We start from the raw sequence: 24902 nt of genomic DNA, 5'->3' as shown, positions 1-24902 counted from the left end.
AGTTTGGTCCCTTTAAGAAACTCTCTCATAAATGGCACATTCAAAACAGGAAACAATGGTAATTCTACAGTAGGAGCAGCTAATAATTAGGCCAGAGCATCTAATTGCCAAATATCTGCAAGGCAGCTCTTCAAATTCATATAGAAATTTCTGTATAAAACATTCTGAGCCACATCGTAACTGCAGACACAATTGTCTATCCCTCTTAGGGCTGGCTACAGCCCTGTGATAGCACCTATCTCTGTAGCATACCCCAAGAAAATTAAATCCGCAGAACAGCTCCCGTTTGTTTTCAGTGAGTTTCTCATCTGCATCTCTAAGTTAACATGTGGCTCCATTGTTTATATAAACTGACATCAACCATGTGTATTTACTATTCAGATCTCTGACTTTATAACCATCAAAGGCATTAGCTTGTGTGCTCCTCTGGCTACTCTGTGTGCAGTTTCCAAATTCCTGGTCATGGTAAGTAGCTTGTTTTCAGGCAAAGAGCATAATGTGAAGTATACTAATGGCTGTAAGATAGCAGTGAGTGGTATGTCATAAAAGTGATGGAGAATGGCAGGCAAATGATGTATCACATCTAGATGAAGAGATTTGTCCCCTTCAGGTCACTTTTGTACATGCTGCAATTGCCTAGCTTCATATTTTTAACCTTAAGAAAGGAACATAAGCAGTAAAAGCCCCAAGTCAGCAAAAGCATCCCTATACTCAACTATGTACTTTAGTCTCACTAAAGTCAATGGATCTTAAGTGTGTGCTTTTTCTGAGTATCAGAATAAAAAAAAAAGTTACTTTAAATGAGTGTTATATGGATTTTTAAAAAAAGAAAAGAAAATGACTCTGTGTTGATCATTTTAGAGGAGCCTAAACTAAGATACTTGCAAAGCATGATTCAAAGTCATGGATGATGTTTTTGACATCTCTTTAATACTTTAAAAAAAAGTATATTGAGTGTCTTTAAGGGATTCAGTGAAACTAATTAGTCCAAAGGAGGATAAGGTTTAACACATTGAGCCATGTAGTGAGGATAAAAACACATTTGCAAATTTTTAATAATCTTAAAAAATACCTCTGGTGACTCACAGCTGTCAGGGTGCTCAAAAGAAGCATCGAGCGTGGGCAGTATCAAATCTAGTGACGTCAATGACTAGTTTAACTCACTCCATAGTACCACAATATGAAAATAAGAGCAGTCAAAACAACGAATGTTTCATCCTCAATTGCCATCAAGACTTTTTTCTGTGTTTTCTTCTTCTCTAGGCTTTGTGATAGACTGAAATCAGCTGGTACTGCAAGTTCTATATGAGGCACCTTCAGATCATTTACAATGAAAATAGCCTGGCGCTAATCACCCACAATTCACCAAACAAATCAGCACCTCTCAGGATTTGGCCTCTTGAAACTTATTTTATACACCAAGGTTAATCCTCTGTGCAGTGGCTGGCCTAAGTAATCAGATCAGATGATGGGCAGATATGTAGAGGACCAAGAATGGAGGAATCCTGACCCCTGTCTCCAGGCCATGGAGCTGCTTCCTGGGGTTGAGGATAAAAGGATCCTTTCTCTCTCTCTACCCCCTAGCTCAGCCCATCCATGTTCTGCGATTGTCCGTGCTGATGTGAAGGGGTCATTGTGGAGCTGAGCTCACAGCCACACAGTAGTGCACACCTCCTGCACTGCACACCCACAGCCAGCTCCACCAGCCTTGAACAACAAATATGCATTAGTTCCATTGCTTGGAGAGCTTCCCTGGGCATGGAAGAACAGGCTGGATTTTAGTCCAATTGAATCAAAGGCAGGAACCTTTTAAATAAATGTGGTCTTGTGCTCACATACACAGGTGTAAGTCAGCAGTATCTCCACTGAAGAATGGAAATACAATGGGATAGAATCAGAGTGAGCAGATCAGCAACACTCATGTGCTGCACACTACATAAGAATGGTCATACTGGGTCAGACTTAGGGTCCATCTAGCCCAGTATCCTGTCTTCCAACACTGACCAGTGCCTGGTGTCCAGTGTCCCAGAGGGCATGAACAGAACAGATAATCATCAAGTGATCCATCCCCTGTCACTCATTCCCAGCTTCTGGCAAACAGAGGCTAGGGACACCATCCATGCCCATGCTGGCTAATAGCCATTGATGGACCTATCCTCCATGAATTTATCTAGTTCTTTTTTGAACCCTATTATGGTATTGGCCTTCACAACATCCTCTGGCAAGGAGTTCCACAGGTTGACAGTGTGCTGTGTGAAGAAATATTTCCTTTTATTTGTTTTAAACCTGCTGCCTATTAATTTCATTTGGTGACCTTAGTTCTTGTGTTATGAAAAGTAGTAAACAACACTTTCTTATCTACTTTCTCTACACCGGTCATGATTTTATAGACCGTAATCATATCTCCCCTTAGTCGTCCCTTTTCCAAGCTGAAAAGTCCCAGTTTTATTAATCTCTCCTCATACGGAAGCCGTTCCATACCCCAATAATTTTTGTTGCTCTTTTCTGAACCTTTTCCAATTCCAATATATCTTTTTTGAGATGGGGTGACCACATCTTCACACAGGATTCAAGACGTGGGCGTACCATAGATTTATACAGCGGCAACATGATATTTTCTGTCCTATTATCTATCCTTTTCTTAATTATTCCCAGCATTCTGTTTGCTTTTTTGACCACCGCTGTACATTTTCAGGGAACTATCCATAATTACTCCAAGATCTCTTTCTTGAGTGATAACAGCTAATTTAGTCCCCATCATTTTATATCTATAGTAGGGATTATGCTTTCCAATGTGCCTTACTTTGCATTTATCAACATTAAACTTCATCTGCCATTTTCTTGCCTAGTCACCCAGTTTTGAGAGATCCTTTTGTAGCTTTTTGCAGTCTTCCTGGGGCCTTGGTTTTAACGATCTTTAGTAATTTTGTATTGTTGGAGAAAAACAGAGTTCTCATTCTCTGGTTCTCACTATCCCCTTCAAATCCCTGTCAGTTCTTGCTCTACTTCCACAGTATCATCTGCAAATTTTGCCACCTCACTGTTTACCCCTTTATCCAGATCATTTATGAATATGTTGAATAGGACCTGTCCCAGAACAGACCCCTGGGGGACACCACTATTTACCTCTCTCCATTCTGAAAACTGACCATTTATACTTACCCTTTGTTTCCTATCTTTCAACCAGTTACCAATCCATGAGAGCACCTTCCCTCTTATCCCGTGGCAGCTTACTTTGCTAAGAGCCTTTGGTGAGGGACCTTGTCAAAGGCTTTCTTAAAATCCTAGTACACTATATACACTGCATCCCCTTGGTCCACATGCTTGTTGACCCCCTCAGAGAATTCTAGTAGATTGGTGAGGCATGATTTCCCTTTACTAAAACCATGTTGACTCTTCCTCAACAAATTATGTTCATCTATATGTCTGACAATATTGTTCTTAATTATAGTTTCAACCAGTTTGCCTAGTACTGAAGTCAGCCTTACAGGCCTGCAATTGTCTGGATCACCTCTGGAGCCCTTTTCAAAAATTGGCATCTCATTAGCTATCCTCCAGTCACCAGGTACAGAAACTGATTTAAATGAAAGGTTACAGGCTACAGTTAGTCGTTCTGCCATTTCACATGTGAGTTCCTTCAGAACTCTTGGGTGAATACCATCTGGTCCTGCTGACTTATTGCTGTTTAATTTATCAATTTGTTCCAAAACCTCCTCTAATGATATCTCAATCTGGGAGAGTTCATCAGATCTGTCACTTAAAAAGAATGGCTCAGATTTGGGAATCTCCCTCACACCCTCAGCCATGAAGGCTGATGCAAAGAATTCATTTAGTTTCTCTGCAATGGCCTTATCATCCTTGAGTGCTCCTTTAGCACCTCGATCGTCCAGCCTTATCAAACAGATGCATTAATTCTCCCATTGGTTTATACTTCACTTACCTCCCAGGTAATGACCAGCTCTGACTTGCTCCCTCCACCTCCACTGACATTAGCCGGGGTGATTTCAGGAACTGTGTAAAAGAAATGTTACAGCAGGTAGCACAGAAAGCAGAAGCGATTAATTTTGAAGCTAGAAGTTTGATTCATTTTAAACAGAGAAATAAAGAGGCACATGTAACAATGGCATCTTGTGACTTTTCCCTTTTGGGACCAAGAGCCTGACTATCAAAAGGAGCACAGAGAACAGATACTTCCAGATTTTGTCAGTCAGATGGACAAAGAGCTTGTCTATTATCCATGTACCTAGTTGCTAATTGCTTGTTTTAAATATTTATTTTCCATATAACAAGGTCCATTCATTTTCACAATATTGATTCTTCCTTTTCAATTTAGAGCCAAATCCTGCAGTCAGGAGGAATTTTTCCTGAGTTAAGACAGAGCAAGAACTACAAGACTGGACCCATAATGAACAGTCCTGGTGATAATTGCCTGGGTGATCGCTCCAACCCTGCTCCAAGACCTTTAGGGCAGGTGAAAGGGCCAGAGCAGCATAAAGGGGCTCTGAAAGCCCCCTGGCTCAGACACTGCAGAAGATGGCTATGGGCTGGTCTACACTAGGGGGGGAAATCGATCTAAGATACGCAACTTCAGCTATGTGAATAGTGTAGCTGAAGTCAAAATATCTTAGACTGAGTTACCTACCGTCCTCACGGCGCGGGATCAATGTCAGCGGCTCCGCCTGTCGACTCCGCTACCGCCGTTCGCGTTGGTGGAGTTCCGGAGTCGACAGGAGCTTGTTCGGGGATCGATATATCATGACTAGATGAGACGCGATATATCGATCCCTGAGAAATCGATTGCTACCCGCCGATACGGCTGGTAGTGAAGACGTAGCCTATAAGGCTGCCTTTTAAGGATCTCCTCATGAGCACTAGTTTAAAAGGTGTCAGGGAGTGTTGCTTGTCAAGAGCAAGGATATTGCCCATAGTGTTGCAGAGATTATGGGCATTGCTGTGGCCCAGAGGACAATCCACAGAGGCTACAGTAACTAAGGCTGGTTGAAATTTTTTTGACAAAAATTATTTCTGGTGGAAATGCTGTATTGTCTAACCCAAAATATTTCATGGAAACATATTGGTTTCAGTGAGAATTTCAAGAAAGACCCACCCCAGAGTAGCCAAAAGCCTAGTGATGAAGGTTGTCTCCTAGGATGTGGGAGACTCTGGTCCAAGTCTTTGTTCTGCCATATCCCAGGTGAGTGCTCTAAAACTAGCCTATTGGCTATTCTGACATGCATGGACGGCTCTCTCTCTCTCTCTTGTGTTTTGTTGTGAAAAACATTTCGAAAGGTCTCATTTTTGTTCAACATGAAAATGAAAACAAACTTCAAAATTTTTTGCAACACTGAATTGTTTATTTCTGGCCAGCCCTCACCACAACTCTCACAGATGCCCCAGACTTGTCTGAACATGGAGCGGACCAGAACTAAGAAGGCCTCAGGATGACTTAGAGCTACCTTAGTCTCTCCTTTGACTCTGCGCTGCAAGTTCTGTGCTCGGCCTCTTAAGATACATCTACACTGCATACCACTAGTGGCAGTGTGCAGAGTTTGCGTAGCTACTCACCACAGTAAAAAACAAGCTGTCACCACTCTGTTATGTGTAGCTACAGTGAAAAGCTCTGGTGGAGGGCGCCTTTCTCCAATGCCGGAGTCTTTCACTGCAGTGGGGAAATGTCACAGTAGGTAGCACAGAAAGCAGAAGCGATTAATTTTGAAGCTAGAAGTTTGATTCATTTTAAACAGAGAAAGAAAGAGGCACATGCAGCACTGGCATCTTGTCTTTCACTGCAGTGGGAAAAGCCTCCAGCAGTGGGGAGCTGTCAGAGCCTTTCCTGGCTACCTTCCCCCACTGCCGGAGCCTTTCCCTGTGACAGGGAAAGACTCTGGCAGTGGGACACGACAATTCTGGTAAAGGCACTGCTTGGGTGTGTACAGTGCTGTATAGATTACATACCCTAACCTGAGAGGTCAGGTGCATCCTTACTTGCCTTAGTAGTGCCTCAGTATATGCTGCTATTCATACCCATGCTGGAAGGGTGTGAAATGTTTGTACTCTACACTCCGCCATAAGGAGTGCGAAGTGTAAATGTACCTGAGAGGAGTAGACCAGAAACTCACCTCTGATCTGTAGAAAAAAGTAATCATACTGTACTCTACTCTCTAGAGTGTTTCCTCCACACAAATGTGGGACAACACAGGGATTACTAGACTGGTTCACATCAGTGATCCATCGTATCTTCAGAGGAAGCTGAATTCACCTCTCCTCAAATGCCCTTTGTCAGCTGGGCTATACAAGGACATGCGGGAATTGCGGGAATTCTTCCCAGTCATGTACTTCTAGAAAGCATGGAATAAAGTCCATCTTGGGCCTCATTTTTTCTATTAATTCTATTCTACTCTAGTTGTGTGTGCTCTTTGTGAATGTTATATGATAGGGAGAGGAGAAACTAGACAATATAACTGTCATATAGAAAATACTTCCTAACCTTGTTCCAGGTAACCTACTGCTTATGGCAAAGTGCTTTTAGAAAAAGACTTCACTGGGCTTCCTTTCTACTACTTACGAGCTTCTTCGGTTCTTTTTTTCTCTGAGGGTCTGCTTGGTTCCCCAATCCCAATGAGGTTGGCTGCAACTGCTCGGAATTCATACTCAACCCAAGGGTTTAATCCCACCACGGTTGCAGTGAATGTCTTGCCATCAATGATATCTGGAACTGAAATATACCCCCAGGTTAGGAGAGTGAGAGTTGGACATTAAGAGAAAGTACATATATTTAGTCATTGAAGAACAGTAGCCTCTTGATCTACAGACACAGTCTTGAAGCTATTAAACAATAGAAGATCATCCTGAGAGCAGAACTATTAAGGACTATGAATCTGGACCCTTAGTGTGTCTTCCAATTTTACTCTTTTGTCGATGCTTAGTATGGGGAAGCAAAGTAGGCTGTATACAAACAATATGCAGCCATCAAGGAAATCTATGCTTTAGAAATTGACTTTTCATCCTCACAGAATTACCTCAGTATCCTTATAAGGTCTCATTAAAAGATAACACAACTTAGGCCTGATCTACACACAGTTTTTGTACCATATGATTATTTTGTTTAGGTGGTTATTGGTTTAACTAATAGAGATGTATTGGTTCAAACCCTAGTGTGGATTCAGTTACACAGGTAAGAAGGTGCCTTATAGCATTATAGCCTATTTCCCTTCCCATGCAGGAATTGATATACTGGTATAAGCACATTTATATCAGTGTAACTATGTTATCTGTAGGGAGGTCCTATAGTTTTAAGTATACAGGATTGGTTAAAACAGTACAGCGGTCATGTGTCCATACATACTGTAGCATTCTGAATTTTTTGCTTACAACAGTTGAAACAATTTTTATAAATTGTGTCTTTCATAACAATTAGCTGAATCAAATGAACATATTTAAGAATGAGCAAATATACAGTGGAGAAAGTACTTCTGCCAAAAGAGACGGTAATCCAGATGACACTGTCTGTCACCTGAAAGATGTCTTTACAGTACCATAGTTGTCATCATGGTTGTACATCACCAGCGTATAGGGTGACCAGATGTCTGATTTTATAGGGACAGTCCCGATTTTGGGGTCTTTTTCTTATATAGGCTCCTATTTCCCCCTCTCGATTTTTCACACTTGCTGTCTGGTCACCCTACCAGCGTAGCAGTGTGTAATATTTGAAAGAATGGAATGAAACCTTTCCCCGAAAAAATAATTGATAAAAACTGATGAGAAAAACTGGTTGAGTAATACCACAGCAAGGTTGACAAATCATGAAAAGGATTAAGAAAATGTATTGCTGTTAGAGCTGGACAGGAAGTGGTTTTCCCATTCCATGAAACTTTTTGAAATTTCAGCCATTTTTCCCATTCCATCTTGAGACAAACCTGAGACTTTCTGAAGTTTTTCTGTGAAAAATGGGAAGGACCCACCTCATAATAGCTAGGTGGTCAGGGACCTCACCTAGGACATGGGAGACCCAGGGGAGAACTCCTGATTCAGACCAGGAACTTGAACCTGCGTCTTCCACATCTTAGGTAAGTGCTCTAACCACCAGGCTATTGGCTATCCTGGAGCAGGTGGCGGATTGCATATCTGTCTGTTCCTCTATCCCTCCCAGACCTGAGGAACCTTTCCTGACAAAAGTTTTATCTAAACGGATAGGTTCCTGGAAAAAGTTTCAGTTTAACTGAATTGGCATTTTCAGACAAAAAGGGTTTTGGTGAAAAATTCCCAACCAGTTGTAATCACTGTGCTGGAAGATGAGTTATTCTGGCTGTACAGCTGACTTTATTCTTTCTGTATGCGTGTGTACTGATGGATCAATTTTTACATGTACAGAATTCTTTCATGGCCAACTTTAGTTACTATTGAGTGCTGCATTTACCTGTGTTCACTGCTTGCCATCCCACAGAAAATGGGGTCCTTGCTTGAATTACATACATAGTAATGGGGCTGTGATTATCTGCTCCTGGCCTCCAGGATAACTGAGCTGTAGTGTCAGTGATTTCATCTATTGTAACGGCTTCAGGTGGGCCTGGTGGACCTGTGATAAAATACATACAAAACAGTTCAGCTCAAATCATTGAGATGACATAATATAGCATGTGAAGGAAGGAATGTTCTATTCTTCATTTAAGATTCAGTAACAGAAAGCTTAGCCTAAGAACAGAATGGCTCCATGCACCTAGACCTAGGAGCAATCCTAGCTGTTTTGCCACCCAGGGTGAAAAATGTGCTTGGCACACACCCCCTTGCAGAGGTATGGCAAAAAAAAAAATCCCTCAAAACAAACAAAAAGCCCACAACAGCCAAATAACTGTCCAATCAGCAGAGCAAAACAAAGGCTGGTCAATCAGAGCAGAGCAAAAATAGCCTGTCAGAGGAGAGGGGAAAAGAAGCTCCCAGTGGTGTGGTGGATCCCCAAGGAAGTCAGTGCCCAGGGCTACTGCCCAGCCCTAGAACCAGCACTACCCAGACCTACTAGACCTTACTGGCAGACCATGGGCAGTGTAGCCCATCCAGAAGAGAATTGCTACGGTTGAAGTAGACTTTACAGCAGATAATTTAATTAGAAAAATACATCAGAATGTGCTTAGGTGCTTTCTAGACAACTTAAACTCATGTTTAAATGATTTGCAGAATCAGGGTTTTAAAGCGATAAGATATCTTGTTCAGTCACTTCACTGTAGTAATAATCCTGCAATTAGTTTAGAATTTGTATAGACCTCTGTGCGAAACAGCTATTATCAGAGAGCATTCAATAGCAATGGCCTGAAAAGAATTAACCTATAGTACCAAATATCCAAAAGAAGAAACACAAAAGTTTGTTCTCCTAATTCCAAGAAGTCAGACTCTTCCTCTTTACTAACTACTGAAGTTGGAAAATCTTTGCTTGACAGCCACCCGGGTTTCCTCTGGTGATAAAACAGACAACTTTCTGCAAACTCAAGCCATGACTTGGATAGGTCTAGAGTGTAAGTGCACAGGAAAGGACAAAGACCTCAAACTTCTGATTTCCTTCTATAAAGAAGAAAGGCAGGAGTATGATACAGATAAAGACCCGTTTAAAACCTGGTTAAGAGAAGGCTTTACTAGAGCTGGTTGAAATTTTTAAAAATTCAATGACATTTCAAAATTCTAAAATAAGAAAAAAAACCCTACATTTTCACAATCCTCTTCCCTCTCTTCCCCTCATTTTTGCCAACTGTAATATTGGTGGATGTGTTTCAAATTTCAAAATTCCCAAGGAAAAAAAATCAAAAATATTTTTTGCAAAATTTAGCAGAAATTGATTTACAAGATTTTCCAGCTTTTAAATCTAGATTATTTAGACCAACAGGCCTCTTCTTAGTAACTTATTCAAATACTCAATATAATATCACTTTAGATTACCTGCCGTAAGACTTGCTTCTTTTGCAACCAGCCTCGTCAAGTGTCTTACAAATTAGACGACAAACCCTCCCCAATAACACAAACTTTGAAACAACTGCTATGATACTTTTTACTTCCAAGACTCTGGGAGAGTACAGTTCTCCTTAGACAAGATAGTTTGATAACATCTTAGAAGTTCTTCAGTGTTATACTAATTAAATCTACTGAAAACTAGAGACAGCTGGAAAAGGGAGAGAAGAGAAAATGAAATTAAAATACTGATCCATCCTCACTTCAGCAATGTGTGCCTGTTTTAGCTGCCAGCATGCACAGTCAAGAGACACTATCATTACATAGCTTCGGAATGAGTGGAATGCTAAGCCTGTGATGGGTGGCTTATTTGTTATTTATACAATGCCACAGATACACTTGCTCAGTATTATCTTGTCAATTTTTCTTGTTTTGTATCCTCTGACATAAGGTACATAATTTATTTGAATTCTAGATGTGAATAACTAATCTGTGTTATTAATTTAACCTAATTTGAATGGCTATATTGTACATTAAAAGTTTTTTCTTTGCATTTAACAACACACTTTTATGGGATGTATCCTCTTTCTCCATGCCTATCCCCATAGTATCCTAGTGGCTCTCTACACAGGAACAATTGTTGTGTGCCCCAGTAAAGGGGGAGGGAGAAGAACAGAAAAATCTATCTTATGATTTTATACTCTCACCCATGATCACAGTATCTGAGTGTCTTGCTTAAAAATTGGTAGCTATAAGTCCTTAGTAGATTTCATGAAGCTATGGCTCACCTCCTTTTTGGGGCTCAAACTCTGGTTTGGTGTTTTTTGTTTTGTTTGTTTGTTATGGGTTTTTATATTTTATTTTTATTTTTGGGAGGTATAGGAGAGTGTGTGTGTTGTGTTATTCTGCCTATTATGTAAAGGCAAAAAATATAAACAAAATGTCAGTGTAGTAGGGTGACCAGATGTCCCGATTTTATAGGGACAGTCCCAATATTTGGAGCTTTGTCTTATATAGGCTCCTATTATCCCCCACCCCATCCCGATTTTTCACACTTGCTGTCTGGTCACTCTACAGTGTAGTGAGAATGAAACTCATCTAGAAAAAGCACAGAATATGTGAGCATTCAAGGAGGTCTTGAAGGAGCCAGCATTCTTGCCCAGGCAGGGCTGCTTTCGTTTTGGGAGGTAACCGCTCCAGCATGAGTATGGAAAGGCAGAAAGTAACAGAGCCATGACCCTCCTGCTGCTCCTCTGTTATGCGAGCATAGACCATAACCTTGCAAAGGATGGCTCCCCTCTTCTGGAAGACATATGGATCTTTAACAGCATAAGGTCTTACAGGTCTTGAACATGAGTCTACCAGTCCCCAGGTAGTGCCCAGACTGCAGTGGCCATCTGGCAGTTCGCTGGAACTGAAGAAGAGGACTAGCAGAGCTTTAGCTCACTCTGGGCTCTGCCTACAAAAATCCTGATTGGGAGAGATATCTGGCCCCACAGATTGGCTCAGATGCACAACTTAAGCCATCAGGAGGCCCATGAAGTTATCGGAGCAACCAGGTGAATCCCTGGCTGGCTGCCACTTTGGACTCTGCCTAGTTCCTGTCCTCCTTATCCCAGATCTTCCTCTGCTCCCAATTCCTATTTTCATACCTCGGTCCAGCTTTCTGCTCTTTCGCTCTGCCTATTGTAGTAAGATAAGGCCCTGAAACACCAAACCTTGGTATCAGAGGCCCGGTATGAGGCCTGAGGCCTGAAGTAAAGTAATAGTCAAGACTTGCCTAACATAAAGCAAAGTTAAGCTGTGAGCCAGAGGCAGGCCCTGCTCACAAAAGTTGGCAAGAAGAACTCTGCTAATTGGACTTATACGCATATCTAAAGGGTATCAAGTACTAATAGGATAAACATGTGCCAGAATGGCACCAGAACAGTCCGGTACAAACACATTCCACAGAGATAATGAGGAACAGGCTGACTCATCCTAAAAGACAGGGTCAAAAGGATAATATGATCCTTTTAGATCATAATAATAGATAATAGACTTGTTTCTTTGAACCAACATGTACCAGGAGAGAGGCAGCACCCCAACATGCAGAGGGGTTGTACCTCGATGTGTCAGGAGTGATGTGTAATTTGCTTGTACCTGTGTATAAGAATGGATCCCTGAGTGGATGTCTTTGTCTGACCTAGGGGGCAGTGCTAAATCCTGCCACTGACTGAGCCTGTCCATTGTCAGGGAGCACATACGTACTAGCAGAACTACAGACATCTGATCCGGGGAGCTACAGACTGTATTTTGTTTGGCAATAAACCTAGGCGGGTGCCTTCATACCTTATCAGAGTGTGTGGCCATTGGCAGTTCTCTCGGGATCTGCTGTGTCAGCTATCTGCACAGAGCCGGGGCAGCGCACAGAGGGAACACACACATGTAACCGACTGTTATCATCATTGAATAGAGCAGAGCACTACACCAGTGATGTCTGACAACACTGGTGACCCCAACGGCTGATCTGGTGAGTAAGCGAGCTGTCCGCTGTAGGAATCATGATCTAACATGACAGAAAACCACCCTTAACCCCTCCCTGCAAATTCCCACAGAGTTTAAAAATATAATGGGGAAGAAACGTTTAATATAATTTGTAAGGCTAGAGCAGAGACAGTAGCCTTGAAATGTAGACTACTGCAAACTATAACCATGGCTATTAAGTGGTTAAAACAGCTGTCATAAACAGATGGTTAAGGGTTAATGTCTCTTTTATCTGTAAAGGGTTAAGAAGCTCAGTAAACCTAGCTGACACCTGACCAGAGGACCAATAGGGAGACAAGATACTTTCAAATCTTGGTGGAGGGAAGTCTTTGTTTGTGTTCATGCAGGTCCCCACTTTTGTACTCTAAGGTTCAAAGTGGGGAAAGAAACCTTGACAGTTGCCAAGCACTCTGCTTCTAATCTTAACCACTCACTAATATTTGAAACATGGGCTTTTCTTATTTCCATATACCACAGTTTTAAAATAACATTAAATACAAAGTAATGCAAAATTCCTTGTTACGAAATTAATACAATACATTTGGCAAATATTAATATATTTTATCAATTTTTGTTAAAAGTTTTAAATAAGGTAATAACTTATTTATTCAAATGTTTAATCCTTTTTATTTTTGTTTGCCTTATTTGGTATACTTATGAATATAATTCTGGCGCCATTTGTTTTTAATTGGGAGTTTGTCCTGTATGTCATGTGTGTTGTCCTATGTTGTATGTTGTGTGTGTCATGTGACTATTTTTTATAATTTTTATTTTGTTGCAACAAAAGTCAATTTTATACCCTTTTAAAAATGTATGTATATGTGGTACCACACTATCTTAAGATCATGGATGGGGTATAATCATAATATTACTAACACCAATTTTTTTGTGCAAAGTTCAAAACGGTTTCAGTTACAAATATGTGTACATATATTTCTGTCTCAACAAATAATGCAATTGCAAACAAAAATAATTCTCTTTTATTAGTCATGGTTTGGTTTTGTTTTTTAAGTTTTTTTATTTGTTATTCAAAGGAAAATTGTCAGGGGAAACCTCAACATTAAGGTAAAGATAATATGAACAAAATGTAAATTTCTTGTTTGGGTTTTTATAAACTTGTTTGCACTTTTATATATAGTTAAAAGAATGTGATAGCAAAAATGTTTAAAAATATCAATTTAGGCATAAAGCTAACCGAACAATTTCAACAGGTTTCCACATTTTCAATAGGTTTTCACCTTTGGCTCCTAAACAGAACAAAGCGTCATGAAAGTTTAATACTGTCAAAATATTTGCATGGACCTGTATTTAAAATTTATTTTGGTTTAATTTTATAGTTGGTTTAATTTTATACATTTTTCTTTTATTATGTTATGTTAATGGGAAGCAGTGGTTGTTAAAGTTTGTGCTTCTAAACAGTTAACAAGAGTGAAATTGGTATCACAAGCAAATTAACGCTAAAAAGCTTGGTAAAAATTATGCTATTGATTCTTTTGCTAAAACAGAATGTTCATCAGGAAAAAAAAGCAATACGCCTTCGCACAGAAGATTGTGAGCATTTATTTTAGCAATTAAGCATTACATTTAGTATAAAATATTAGTAATGCACATCAAATAAAAATGAATGTCTATGCAATAATTGCAAAAGTATAGCTTGTGTTCTAAAAGACTTGGTCCCTATTACATTGTCCCTATTACATTGTAAACAAACTTAGTTAAATTTTGTATTGAGTTTGAGTTACTGAAAACAAAAACAAAAAAGGAAAACAAACAAAAACTTTACTTTGTTAACTAACAAAAGTTGTTTAAGTTGCATCCCACAGACCAAAGACACCAGAAAATATCAGAATACAGTGAAGAAACCCCCAAGCATCAAGAAAAGAACAATGAAGTGCTTTATAAACAAGAGGTTGGTCAAATACACCTCTATCTACCATATATGAACAATTAAGTGAACAATCAGCTAAAAACCACTAGCTGTAGCAGGATAAACTGTCATTTAATTTCAACTTGGTTACTGTGTAAAAACAACTGTATTATTGCCGTACTACTGCAGTGGTAAATCCCGCCACTGACTGAGCCTGTCCATCGTTAGGGAGCACATACGTACTAGCAGAACTCAGAACTGTAGATATCTGATCCGGGGAGCTAGAGGCTGTGTTTCATTTGGGAATAAACCTAGGTGAGTGCCTTCGTACCTTATCAGAGTGTGTGGTCATTGGTGGTTCTTTTGGGATCTGCTGTGTCAGCTATCTGCACAGAGCCGGGCAGCACACAGAGGGAACACACGCACGTAGCCGACTGTTATCATTGAAGAGGGCAGAACACCACACTCGTGGCATCTGACAATACCTATGACTCTGCTTCTGGCTTCTACTCTTGGCTTGAGTCTTGCCCCAGGTTCCCGACTGTGACCACTAAGTTTGACCACCCAGGCCTTGTTCATCATGAACAGTTTCCCCTGTGGTGGTGTCACTTCACATCAACCTCTAGTAAGTAGAGCTAGGTAAATAACTTGTCAGTTTGGTGGGAGTTCAAGAAAAAAAATCCAAAATATTTTGAACTGAATCAGAAATATTTTGGTGAATAAAAAGAAAGTCTGTTTCAGCCTACGGATTTGAACCCACATCCCAAGTGTGTTCCCTAACCACTGGGCTAATGGCTGTCAGGTGGGGAATAGCATCACCACCTCCTTCTCCTTCGCTGTCTGTTTTGTGAATAGCCAAAACTATACCAATAGTTTATGAATAGTTACCAATAGTTTATGAATAGTTACAGATCAAGCTGAAACTGCTTTTTTTTTGGGGTCAAATAATCGATTAGTCTAAGAATCTTTCCCCAGCTCTACTAGTAAGGACGGCCCTCAGTATGCCTCACAATGGTGCAATAGGTATTATTCAGCCTAATATGGTTATGGAAGCTGAGGACATAAATGACTACTCATAAGGGTCAGTGGCAGAACCAAAAATGAAGATCGGGAGCTATGGCTCCTGGTCGCACACCTTAATGTTTTGACAATACATTTATTTGCCTTTGTGGCATGCATAAACCTCTTATCAATAAGTTACCTGCTTTCTGTTTCCTCACCCATCCTGACACAGAAAGTTCCCACAGTTTCCCTGGCCCTTTTTCCCTCTCCACTTATGTTTGAATGATTTCTTTATTTTGGTAAGATCGGTACAAATAGCAACAAAAGTGGCTCTGCTTTTCAGTTGAGGTGGCAGAATGAACAAGAATGTGTGTAGTCGCCATGGGACAACAGTCTTGTCAGAAAAGTTTCAGACTGGTGCTTTTTGTGGTGGCAAGGTCACTATTTCTGATATCATTGTGGTCGTTTTGTTGTAAGAATCATGTTCTTGTTGACTGATTCTAGAGCTGGTTTACGGGAAGTTACCTAACTCATGTTCTCATCAGCGGACTGTTTTGAAATGTTTATGCAAAAATATTTATCTGAAACAATAAGGACAAAAAATATGAAACAGCAGTGTAACTGTTGTAGCTGAGCTCTCTGGGGATTCAGGGTAGCAGCTTTCCTTATTCGACAGGGAATGCTGAATATAACAGCTAATGAGTTTTTGCTTCACATATGCCCTCACAAACAATGATTTGATGATCTAGCACATGCCATTTCATCAACAGCTGTCATCAGGATGCGTTGATAGATTCATGAGGAGAAAACATGAATGTTACAGTCATTCCTCCCATAGGTGTAGCTTTTCTCAACTATTTTGCTAATTAAATAAAGAGAAATTCAAAGTTTAGGAACAAAAGACCTAAATCATTCATTGCGATCACTGGGCTTTTTAGAATATGTTTTCTTCTAAGCAGGGCCGGCGCTACCATTTAGGCGAACTAGGCAATGGCCTAGGGCACCAGAATTTGGGGGGTGGGCGTTATTTTGCCGGGGGGGGGCGGCATACGGCCCCGGTGGAGCTGCCGCAGTCATGCCAGCGGACGGTCCGCTGCTGGAAAGGCTCCGGTGGAGCTGCCGCAGTCATTTCAGCAGACAGGTCCACTGGAGCCTTTGGACCAGCGGACTGCCTGCCGGCATCACTGCGTGCCGCTCCCCCCGGCAAAATAGCGCCCCTCCCCCAATTCTGGTGCCCTAGGCCAATGACTGCGGTAGGTCCACTGGGGCCACGGGGGGCGGCGAAATGGCCGTCCACCTAGGGCGTCAGAAACCCTGGCGCCATTCCTGCTTCTAAGAATGGTGTTGACAAATTCCTAGCAGAATTTAATGTTATTTCCTGTAAAATGAAGTAGGCAATATCACTTACAAACTTCACATACTACTAATTTAAATACTTAGTAGTTTAATTTATTGGCATTTAAGTGCTGATTTGAGCATCATCCTCATTAAATGGAGTATACATTCAGAACATCAATAGTGTCTTTTATCCTACAAGGGAAGGACTGACAAACAATGATTGTCTTCTTAATGGACAGTAATAATTTCCTCTCTGCTAGACTCTGACGGCTTTCCTATGGTTAAGAACTTCAGCATTCACCTCCTAAAGTAGTAAACATATTTAAACTCATAAAATAGGATGCTGATTTCAGGAATTCCCATCTATACACAGGGGTACATTTGTGATGGTAGGTTTCTGGCCTAATCTTGTATGTTTTACTATTACAAAACTGCCACTGCCAACAGATGAGGGGTGCAGGATTTAGCCCTTCCTATATAGTTTTCTCTTTTCCCTTTTGGAGTGAAATGAAAGTTTGAGGAACACATTGGGTAGATAGCAATAAAAACTGAAGTCTTCCATTGGCAGATAAGAATGCAAGCTTTTCCTCACACTGCCCAAAATGTACCTGCCTTTACCTTGACCCAGAGGGACATCTTCAGCAGGGTGAGAGTCCAATATGATCTCAGTTCCCATCCCATTCACAACTGCTTTGCTGAGGCAACCTAACAAAGGCAACTAGAGCAAACTGAGGGTCTGGGTTTTGGGCAGGGGTGGCTCCAGGCCCCAGCACGCCAAGTGCATGCTTGAGGCGGCAAGCCACTGGGGGCGCTCTGCCGGTCGCCGCAAGGGTGGTAGGCAGGCTGCCTTTGGTGGCTTGCCTGTGGAGGGTCCGCTGGTCCTGCAGCTTTGGCTGACCTCCCGCAGGCAAGCCGCCGAAGGCAGCCTGCCTGCCGTGCTTGGGGCGGCAAATACCTAGAGCCGCCCCTGGGTTTGGGACAGTGTCCATTCCTCTGAGGTACTGTGCATTCTCAACGTCTGCTGAAATTGGTAGGAAGTGAGATTTCTCAGCACCTTGCATGAGCAGAATGGGCATGTTTAGGGACTGGTTTGGTTGAAACTAACAATTATTTTTTCCGATACAGCAACTATACACTGAATACAGGCTATATTCATGCTAGTGACCCAGAATGGCGATTTAATACATTCAAATTAAAGGCCACATTCATAGATCATCTAAGCACACTAAGGATTTGATCTCAAAGTTAACCATGACGGTGGTTTTACTAGATCATGATTAATCTGGAGAAGCAATGCAGTATTGACAGCAACAAATTTATTGAATTAGCATCACAGTATTTCAGTTGCAGAAGTAACAATATAAAATCTTGTTTCTGCAAGTTATGAAAGTTTTTTGATGGATATATAAACACACATACAAGGAGTTTTGTGTGCATTGTTTGGAAAATGCACTGTGTGGTACCTTGGAGCTTATTTCTTACAATAATGATAAGGTGTTGGGATTTTAATGAATTTCTCTGAGACCATGTATTGTATTACCAAGAACAGCAGATAGTGCAAAAAGTAGTTTTACAACAGCAACAAAATTCAAATACCTCTTACAATCAGGTCTGCAGTAGCCGATAGCTTGTCCACAGTTGTTTGCACCATGCAGACATATTTCCCAGCATGCTTCAGCTGAATGCTTCTGATCATCAAATCACCAGCTGAATCCTGCTGATAAAGTAGGGAAAAGTGGTTACAATTACTTTTAAATGAGCTCTAAACATCATTACCACATGAAGGACACTGTGACTAATGGATTTATTTTACATCGGCTGATGAAAACATTAGTAATGGAAGCTGTGTGGCCTATTATAAATATGTGAACCTGCCTGGAAGATAAGAGCAGTAGCATTTCTAAAATTACAGTTTCTACAAGGGATGGGGGAGTCGAGTTTGGGTCAGTTTGACAGTTTACCATTAAAATGATGTGACAAAACTTATGTGAGGCAGGTTCTCTATGATTCCTTATTTATCTCTTCAGCCGTTCAATTTATAGACTTAATTGGTATTCAGATATCTATGTTCTGCGTACAGTTATTTCATAGGTGAAAACCAACCTAAATTATGAGGCATCTGTAATAGTTTGTCAGCCTTGTCTTACAGCCAGCATTTTGATTGCCCACAATTCAGATATTAAAGATCATGAGAACAGCATTCTCTAAGGAAATCTTGCTTCACCTAGAGTGGAACAACACTAATGCATGTCTGATTAATGGTTGAATAGAACTAATTATAGGTGTATATGTATCTCAATATTTCTATACTCTTCACCAGACACAATTCTTTCAGTACATCAGAAATCTCAGTGTAAGATTGTGATTACTGCATCTTCAGTGAAGAATATTAATAAAGTTTGCAATTTTAGTTTTGTATCCCTATCGAGTGTAATCACTAGAAACAGCTGTCTCCGTTGCTGTGTACCCTAGATCTTTGTGATATGTTGCATCTTCAAATTAATTTTGTTCGCCCCCACCCTCAAAATGATAACAAAAGGCTCATAAATTGCATTTGCTTTTTCCTGCAGCACTAAATTTCACACCTGACAAATGTAAATGGAGACCATCACTCTGTGTAAAGTCTAGAAAAGGCTCTAACTTTGTGAAATGTCCATGAAAGCCACATGTGAAAAACTTTTTCTCTCCCTCCACTACTTCTAGTGAATACATATTTGGTTTCTTCCATCTTTTCTGCTAGCTACATTGAATGCAAGCAGACAAGGGAAAAAAATGAAATGAAATATTTTTTTCTGTTGCAACTAGGTTAGAGTTTAAACCCTCAACAGACCTGCACAAAATGGAGTGGGTACAACTAGATGAAATTGGAAATGTGAAAAATAGCATAGAATTTCCAAACAAAAGCAAACTTTCCATCCATGCTATGAGTATGTGACAGTTAATGTTTTTGTTTGACACATTGTTTTTTTTAATCACACATCGTATTTCATCTTTTCTACCACAGTTGAGGATATAAGCATGTAATATGATAAGATACATAGACTTTGTCTGTGTATGAAATACTGCACTGTACCTTCACCCAACCCAGTTTTCAAACTTTTTATTTAAATGAAACACAAGTGAAACTAAACCTTATGTTTTCAGTGATCTGCAAGGGATTTTGGTCCTGTGGGCCCAAGTGACCTCAAAAGAAGTTACACATAACAACTCAACCTGTGGTCTACCCCTTTGAAAATTTAAAGGGTGAAAACTTTTGATCTGTGTTATCAATTCTTTTTCAATCCGAATAATAACATCCAAAAGTTTGGTTGGTTGTGAGGAGAGGCTTATGGATCTGCTATTCCTATTTTAAACCTTCTTGATAATGACTTAATCCAGAGCTGTCCCTTGCGTTTGGCAAATTGGGGTGACTGCTCCAGGTCTCATGCTTTGGGGAACCCTGTGGGCCGGTGTAATTGGCTATTGTGGTCAGTCCCGGAAGTGATGGTTCAGTCCCGAAAGTGACAAATTCGCCACTTCTGCCTCAGGCCCCACACTTCCCTAGAGATGGCCCTGACTTAATCACATACATTTTATAGCATCCAATGTGTAAGACTCCCAGAGATGGTTGGTATTACAAAAAAGTGTGAAAATTAAAAACAATTACAGGTGAAAACACATTAAACCAGCGAATGTATTATTCATATTTCAAACTACTGACAATAGTGCCTTGCATTGCCTCAAATGACTGTTAAGAACTTAGATGTTAAGGTGCATTGGATGACTCGGGGGCTCTTTTCACCTCTAGGTCAACAGTTCGATCCTGACTACTGTTGGCAGTGAAAGTTATTACCTCAGGATGGCTGTTCATGAGTCCATCTATAATGAGATCTCATTCTTATTGGGTGTGGTTTCGCATTACTAAATTCCCTTTCAAATAAGATACCTATGTCAATAGTCTCAGTAGAGAGGCCAAGTACTGATGTGATTAATGAAATAGACTCTGTTCCTGATTTGCTCCCTTGTTGTCTTTTCAAAGGCAACTCTAAGACTTTGTACTGAAGTAACATGGCATTTTTCTTTCCTACAGGCCCCAGGAGGAAACCTGTTTGTGAACACTGCAGGAACACCAAAAGCACCATGAGATTGTCATCTTCATACAGAGGACCTTGATTGCAAAGTATATTTAAGGCCTTAGACTTTGAGAAATGACTACAACTTAGTGGCTTTGACAATTGGTATATTCACTGCAGCTGGGATCTTCAAAAGGGCCCACCCATAAACAGCACTCAACTTCCATTGAATTTCAATGAGATTTGGATGTATTCTTTAGGTTCCTTTGAAAATACCAACCTACATCTATTAAGTCAAACCTCAAACATACTGTCACAGACAAGGCACCACGCAGAAAGATTGGCTACCTCATGGTGCTCTTCCTGCTGCCATGCAGTGGATCCTTGAAGAGAAAAGACAATATGACCCATTAATACTATAAAAATGGCCAAATCTTGATCCCATTCAACTAAATGCAAAAATTTCCATTGAAATCAATGGGATCAATGGGATCATGTTTTGTTTTAAAAACAAAAGAAAACAATAAGGTTGAGGCATGGAGGTCTTTCCAGTGAGTTTAATGGCCACAAAGGGGACTAGATTCACAGCCATGGAGACCTCTACTGACAGACAGAAGAGGTTTGGCACAGGTAGCAGTCAGGCAAATTTCCCCACACTGTCACACCAATTTACCATGCCTCATTCAGCAGACGGGAGAGGGTGGTTCATGCCTCATGCCCATCTAGCTCGTAGACTCTCCATGGAGGCTGCTAGCAAAAGTGTTAATTAGTGCTGATTTCGGCAGTTGTTTTCTGATCTGCTCCAAACAACTCTAGAAGAATGTGGACACATTTCACACAGGCTGCTTTGCAGTGATCAGACAGTAACAACTTTGGGAGCTGCTGCATTTGAACTAGTGACCTAGAGGTGAAAGGTGTGGGGTCGCTAGTTAAGTGAATTTGAAATGAAATAATGTAACTCACAAGGCAGAGGGAATTTTTAGGGATGCTTTCCTAATCCCATAGTCTATTCTATAATGAGTGATTTTACATTTTAAATGTGGCCAAAATGGTTACAACCCTTGTCAAACCTGCTTTTTTACTCCATACCATATTTTCATGGGCACCATCTTTCCAACCTATGAGTAGCATATTGTTTGGTCATTGAAAATATTTGCATTATCTGGTGCCACAATTTAGTTTTCAGATAAACAAAAAAGTATTCAGTGGCATTAATACCGGCTAGCCGTATCACACAGACAGAAAAATCAGATGGTAAAGCACTGAAAGAAAACCTGATCCCAGAGGCAACACTGTCCATATGTAGTTTGCGGGGGGAGGGGGGATCCTTATTCTGAAGACGTAAAGTGAGTACACATTGATTTATGAGGGCATAGAAACATGCTGACAATGACAAAGACTAATCAAACAGGTTACAGAGCTTCAGAAAAGCATGTTCCCCAAATTTCTTCCATTTTTTATGTGAATACAGAATTTTACAATTACATTCAATTTATATTTTGCTGCTTCAGCAAGGAGGAGAACATTAAGGAATTTATTCACCCTGGGACAGATTAAGAAATCTGTTCTATGCAAAGGGAATTGCCAATGTATTGTAGGTCTCTTTAGCATTAGTTGGATTTATTGGCATAAAATACGTGCCCCAAGCATACACAGAAAATAGACCTTGAGAAATCTCATTCATATTGGGCTATATGAATTACTACAAAACTAGGATACAGTACGTATTTAATGCTTTGCTTAGTAGTCAGTAAAACACAAGATAAAGTTCTCACTATTAGCAGGGATATACTTTCTCTTTAATTCTGGTTCTGTGCAGACAGTCCTTTTCTCAGTTATCTGTAGTCATTACTGAGTCTCAGTATAACATGCGAATGGCTTTTGGGAGTTGTTAATACTTACCCCTCCAACTCTTTCAAAGTGATCCCCGTCTTTCTCAAAGTCTATCAGGTGTCCATTAAATGACCAAGTAAACATAATATCTAGCGAGTGATCATGAGATACCTGGCAAGGCAGAACAATACTTTCTCCAACAGTGACATCCGTGCTGGAAGGTGGCACCACAACCCGTGTTGGATCTGTAAATAACAAACAGACAACACACAAGAGAAGAATGAATCCCTTCTCCTTTAGAAATACATAGATTTCAAGAACTGATTACAACATTAGGCAGCTTGTTGCAACCTCTTTACTGTTGGGTGAACTTTTAAAAGATTAAGAGGTTCAATTAAGACAAGAACTTAAGAGTCAGGAGGATGCTTAAAGGAACAATTGAACTATTAAGTTTGTAAAACTGGGTGGGGAATTTTGTAAAGAACAGGCCCTTGAGTCCTCTGTTTTCAGCTAAGTTGAAAATACCACCTGCAAATCTTTCAGCCAGGAAGTGTAGGGAGAGGTGTATGAAAATAAAAAGGTAATGACCAGATGTGGAGAGGGGGTGCGGAGAAGGGAAATCAAATTTGAAAGGTTTGATTTCAATGTAGGGAAGGGGCCAAAGATTAGAGAATATTTCATCAGTTGTCAGTTTATCACCTTTTTATCTGGAAATACATGCTGCAAGGTTCATCAGCCAATGTATTGGTTCACTAGTGTTATCAAAAAAAGTTGTGGGTATTCTGCAAATTGAGCACTACCTTGATACCATTCCTTCATGGGCTAATGTGCACTTCTTATCTGAATCATACAGAGTGCTAAAGCAGCAGCAATCAAAGTGAAGCAAGAAGATACTAAAATTAAACTAAAGACAGTCAGAACCTCCCTTATCCATGGCTCTTATCTCAAACTGTGTTTGTTTGGTACACCTGTCTACCATCTTCCCAATTCTGATGCTCTTAAGTCCATTCCTTTTGGGTGAAATTCTGTTTTGAAGAGGGCCCACACGAGGCCTATGCACCACATTCCTCTCAAATGGGAGATTTTAAGTGATGCATAAACCTTATGCTGGCTCCCTGCACAAGGATGAATTTTACTATTATTAAATTTCAAAGCTTATATTGTAGCTCTCAACAGATACTTTCTCTCAACCACCCCTCTCCTCCCCCACCCGCTCCTTGATTTACATGCCTCTGAAGCCAAAAGAATTATTTAATTTTTAAAATAGCAATGACCCTTCCTCCCAAACAGCTCTTTATGAAGAATTTCTCATTCTGTCTTAAGATATCAGATGTTTCAATACTTAGACAGCAGGATCCTAGTGACATTCCCAAAGATACAACAAAGCAAATATCCCACCATATACCTGACTGATGAAGACTGATGTTCACTAATGTACAGGGCCGGCACTTCCATTTAGGAGACCGCACCAGGATTTGACGAGCCGGCCCTGCACCTAGGGCGCCAAAAACCCTGGCGCCGCTCATGCTATTGTAATGATATTAAGGAGTATTTCTCATGATGGCATTGACACAAACGTTATGCATAAACACTGCTGAACATTTTACAACTTGTTAATAGACAAGGCCAGGGGACAAGGCCCTAAATGTACAAAAGGAGTTATGCACCTGTCTATTTTAGCCATCTAAGTCCCAGTTTCGGGAACCACTGGGATGCACAAAACTTCCACTGAAACTCTGTAGGCATCTAAACTCACTTGGCACCTACATTTTTGCTTCTGTCTCTGAGCATGCACACCACTGCCTTACTGTGGGCATGTGGGTGCTCATCTCCTGCCTATGCCCCGAAGTGATTCACAAGCTGGGGAGGATAGGCATCTGGCCACCTAACTCACCTGAGGAGCCCAATTTGGCAGGGTTTAAGAGCACAGTAGCTTGGCAGATTGCTGAGATAACTGGGTTGGCCTCCCACAGTAGGCTGATAAAATTATTGTGTAGGTATCTCCTACATTATGTATCTAATCCAAAGGTAAATGTTTAAAATCTGGGCATTTAGGGCTTGATTCAAACTCCACTGAAGTCAAGAGAAAGAGTCCCACTGACTTTGTTAGGGTTTGGATCATGCTTTCAAACCACGTGGACTTTAGAATGAAGCTGGACTGTTATTGGTTCACTAACTACATAAATACAAGGAACAGAAGATTTGGATAATACAGATTTCCATAATGTATAGCAGGAAAATTAGCAGAACAGGTAAGGAAAAGCAGTATGGCAGGGCCGGCTCCAGGCACCAGCGCAGTAAGCAGGTACTTGAGGCGGCCAATGGAAAGGGGCGGCCAATGGAAAGGGGCG

At 40.6% G+C, this 24902-nt stretch overlaps 1 protein-coding gene and 1 long non-coding RNA gene across 4 annotated transcripts in view; one reads left to right on the top strand and one right to left on the bottom strand.

The window, feature by feature from the left end:
• The window catches only part of LOC127053147 (contactin-4), a 369811-nt gene that overhangs the window by 9473 nt on the left and 335436 nt on the right, over positions 1 to 24902 (bottom strand). The window contains exons 13-17 of one of the 3 annotated variants that reach the window (XM_050957313.1): positions 22621 to 22796; positions 18263 to 18383; positions 8417 to 8575; positions 6566 to 6715; positions 3941 to 4011 (exon numbers count right to left, since the gene is read on the bottom strand). In XM_050957313.1, the coding sequence (XP_050813270.1) occupies positions 3941 to 4011; positions 6566 to 6715; positions 8417 to 8575; positions 18263 to 18383; positions 22621 to 22796 (677 nt within the window). The remainder of the gene's footprint in view (positions 1 to 3940; positions 4012 to 6565; positions 6716 to 8416; positions 8576 to 18262; positions 18384 to 22620; positions 22797 to 24902) is intronic. The other 2 variants (XM_050957314.1, XM_050957315.1) reach the window with 2 other exon arrangements.
• On the top strand, positions 12263 to 14661 carry LOC127053239 (uncharacterized). Its single transcript, XR_007774967.1, has 2 exons — positions 12263 to 12445; positions 12700 to 14661. It is a non-coding gene; the product is annotated as an uncharacterized LOC127053239 (long non-coding RNA).

Source organism: Gopherus flavomarginatus, chromosome 6, assembly GCF_025201925.1.
Source record: "Gopherus flavomarginatus isolate rGopFla2 chromosome 6, rGopFla2.mat.asm, whole genome shotgun sequence".
Taxonomy (NCBI): domain Eukaryota; kingdom Metazoa; phylum Chordata; order Testudines; family Testudinidae; genus Gopherus; species Gopherus flavomarginatus.
Note: the sequence above shows the minus strand (reverse complement) of the source record. Positions and strands in the feature narration are given on the sequence as shown.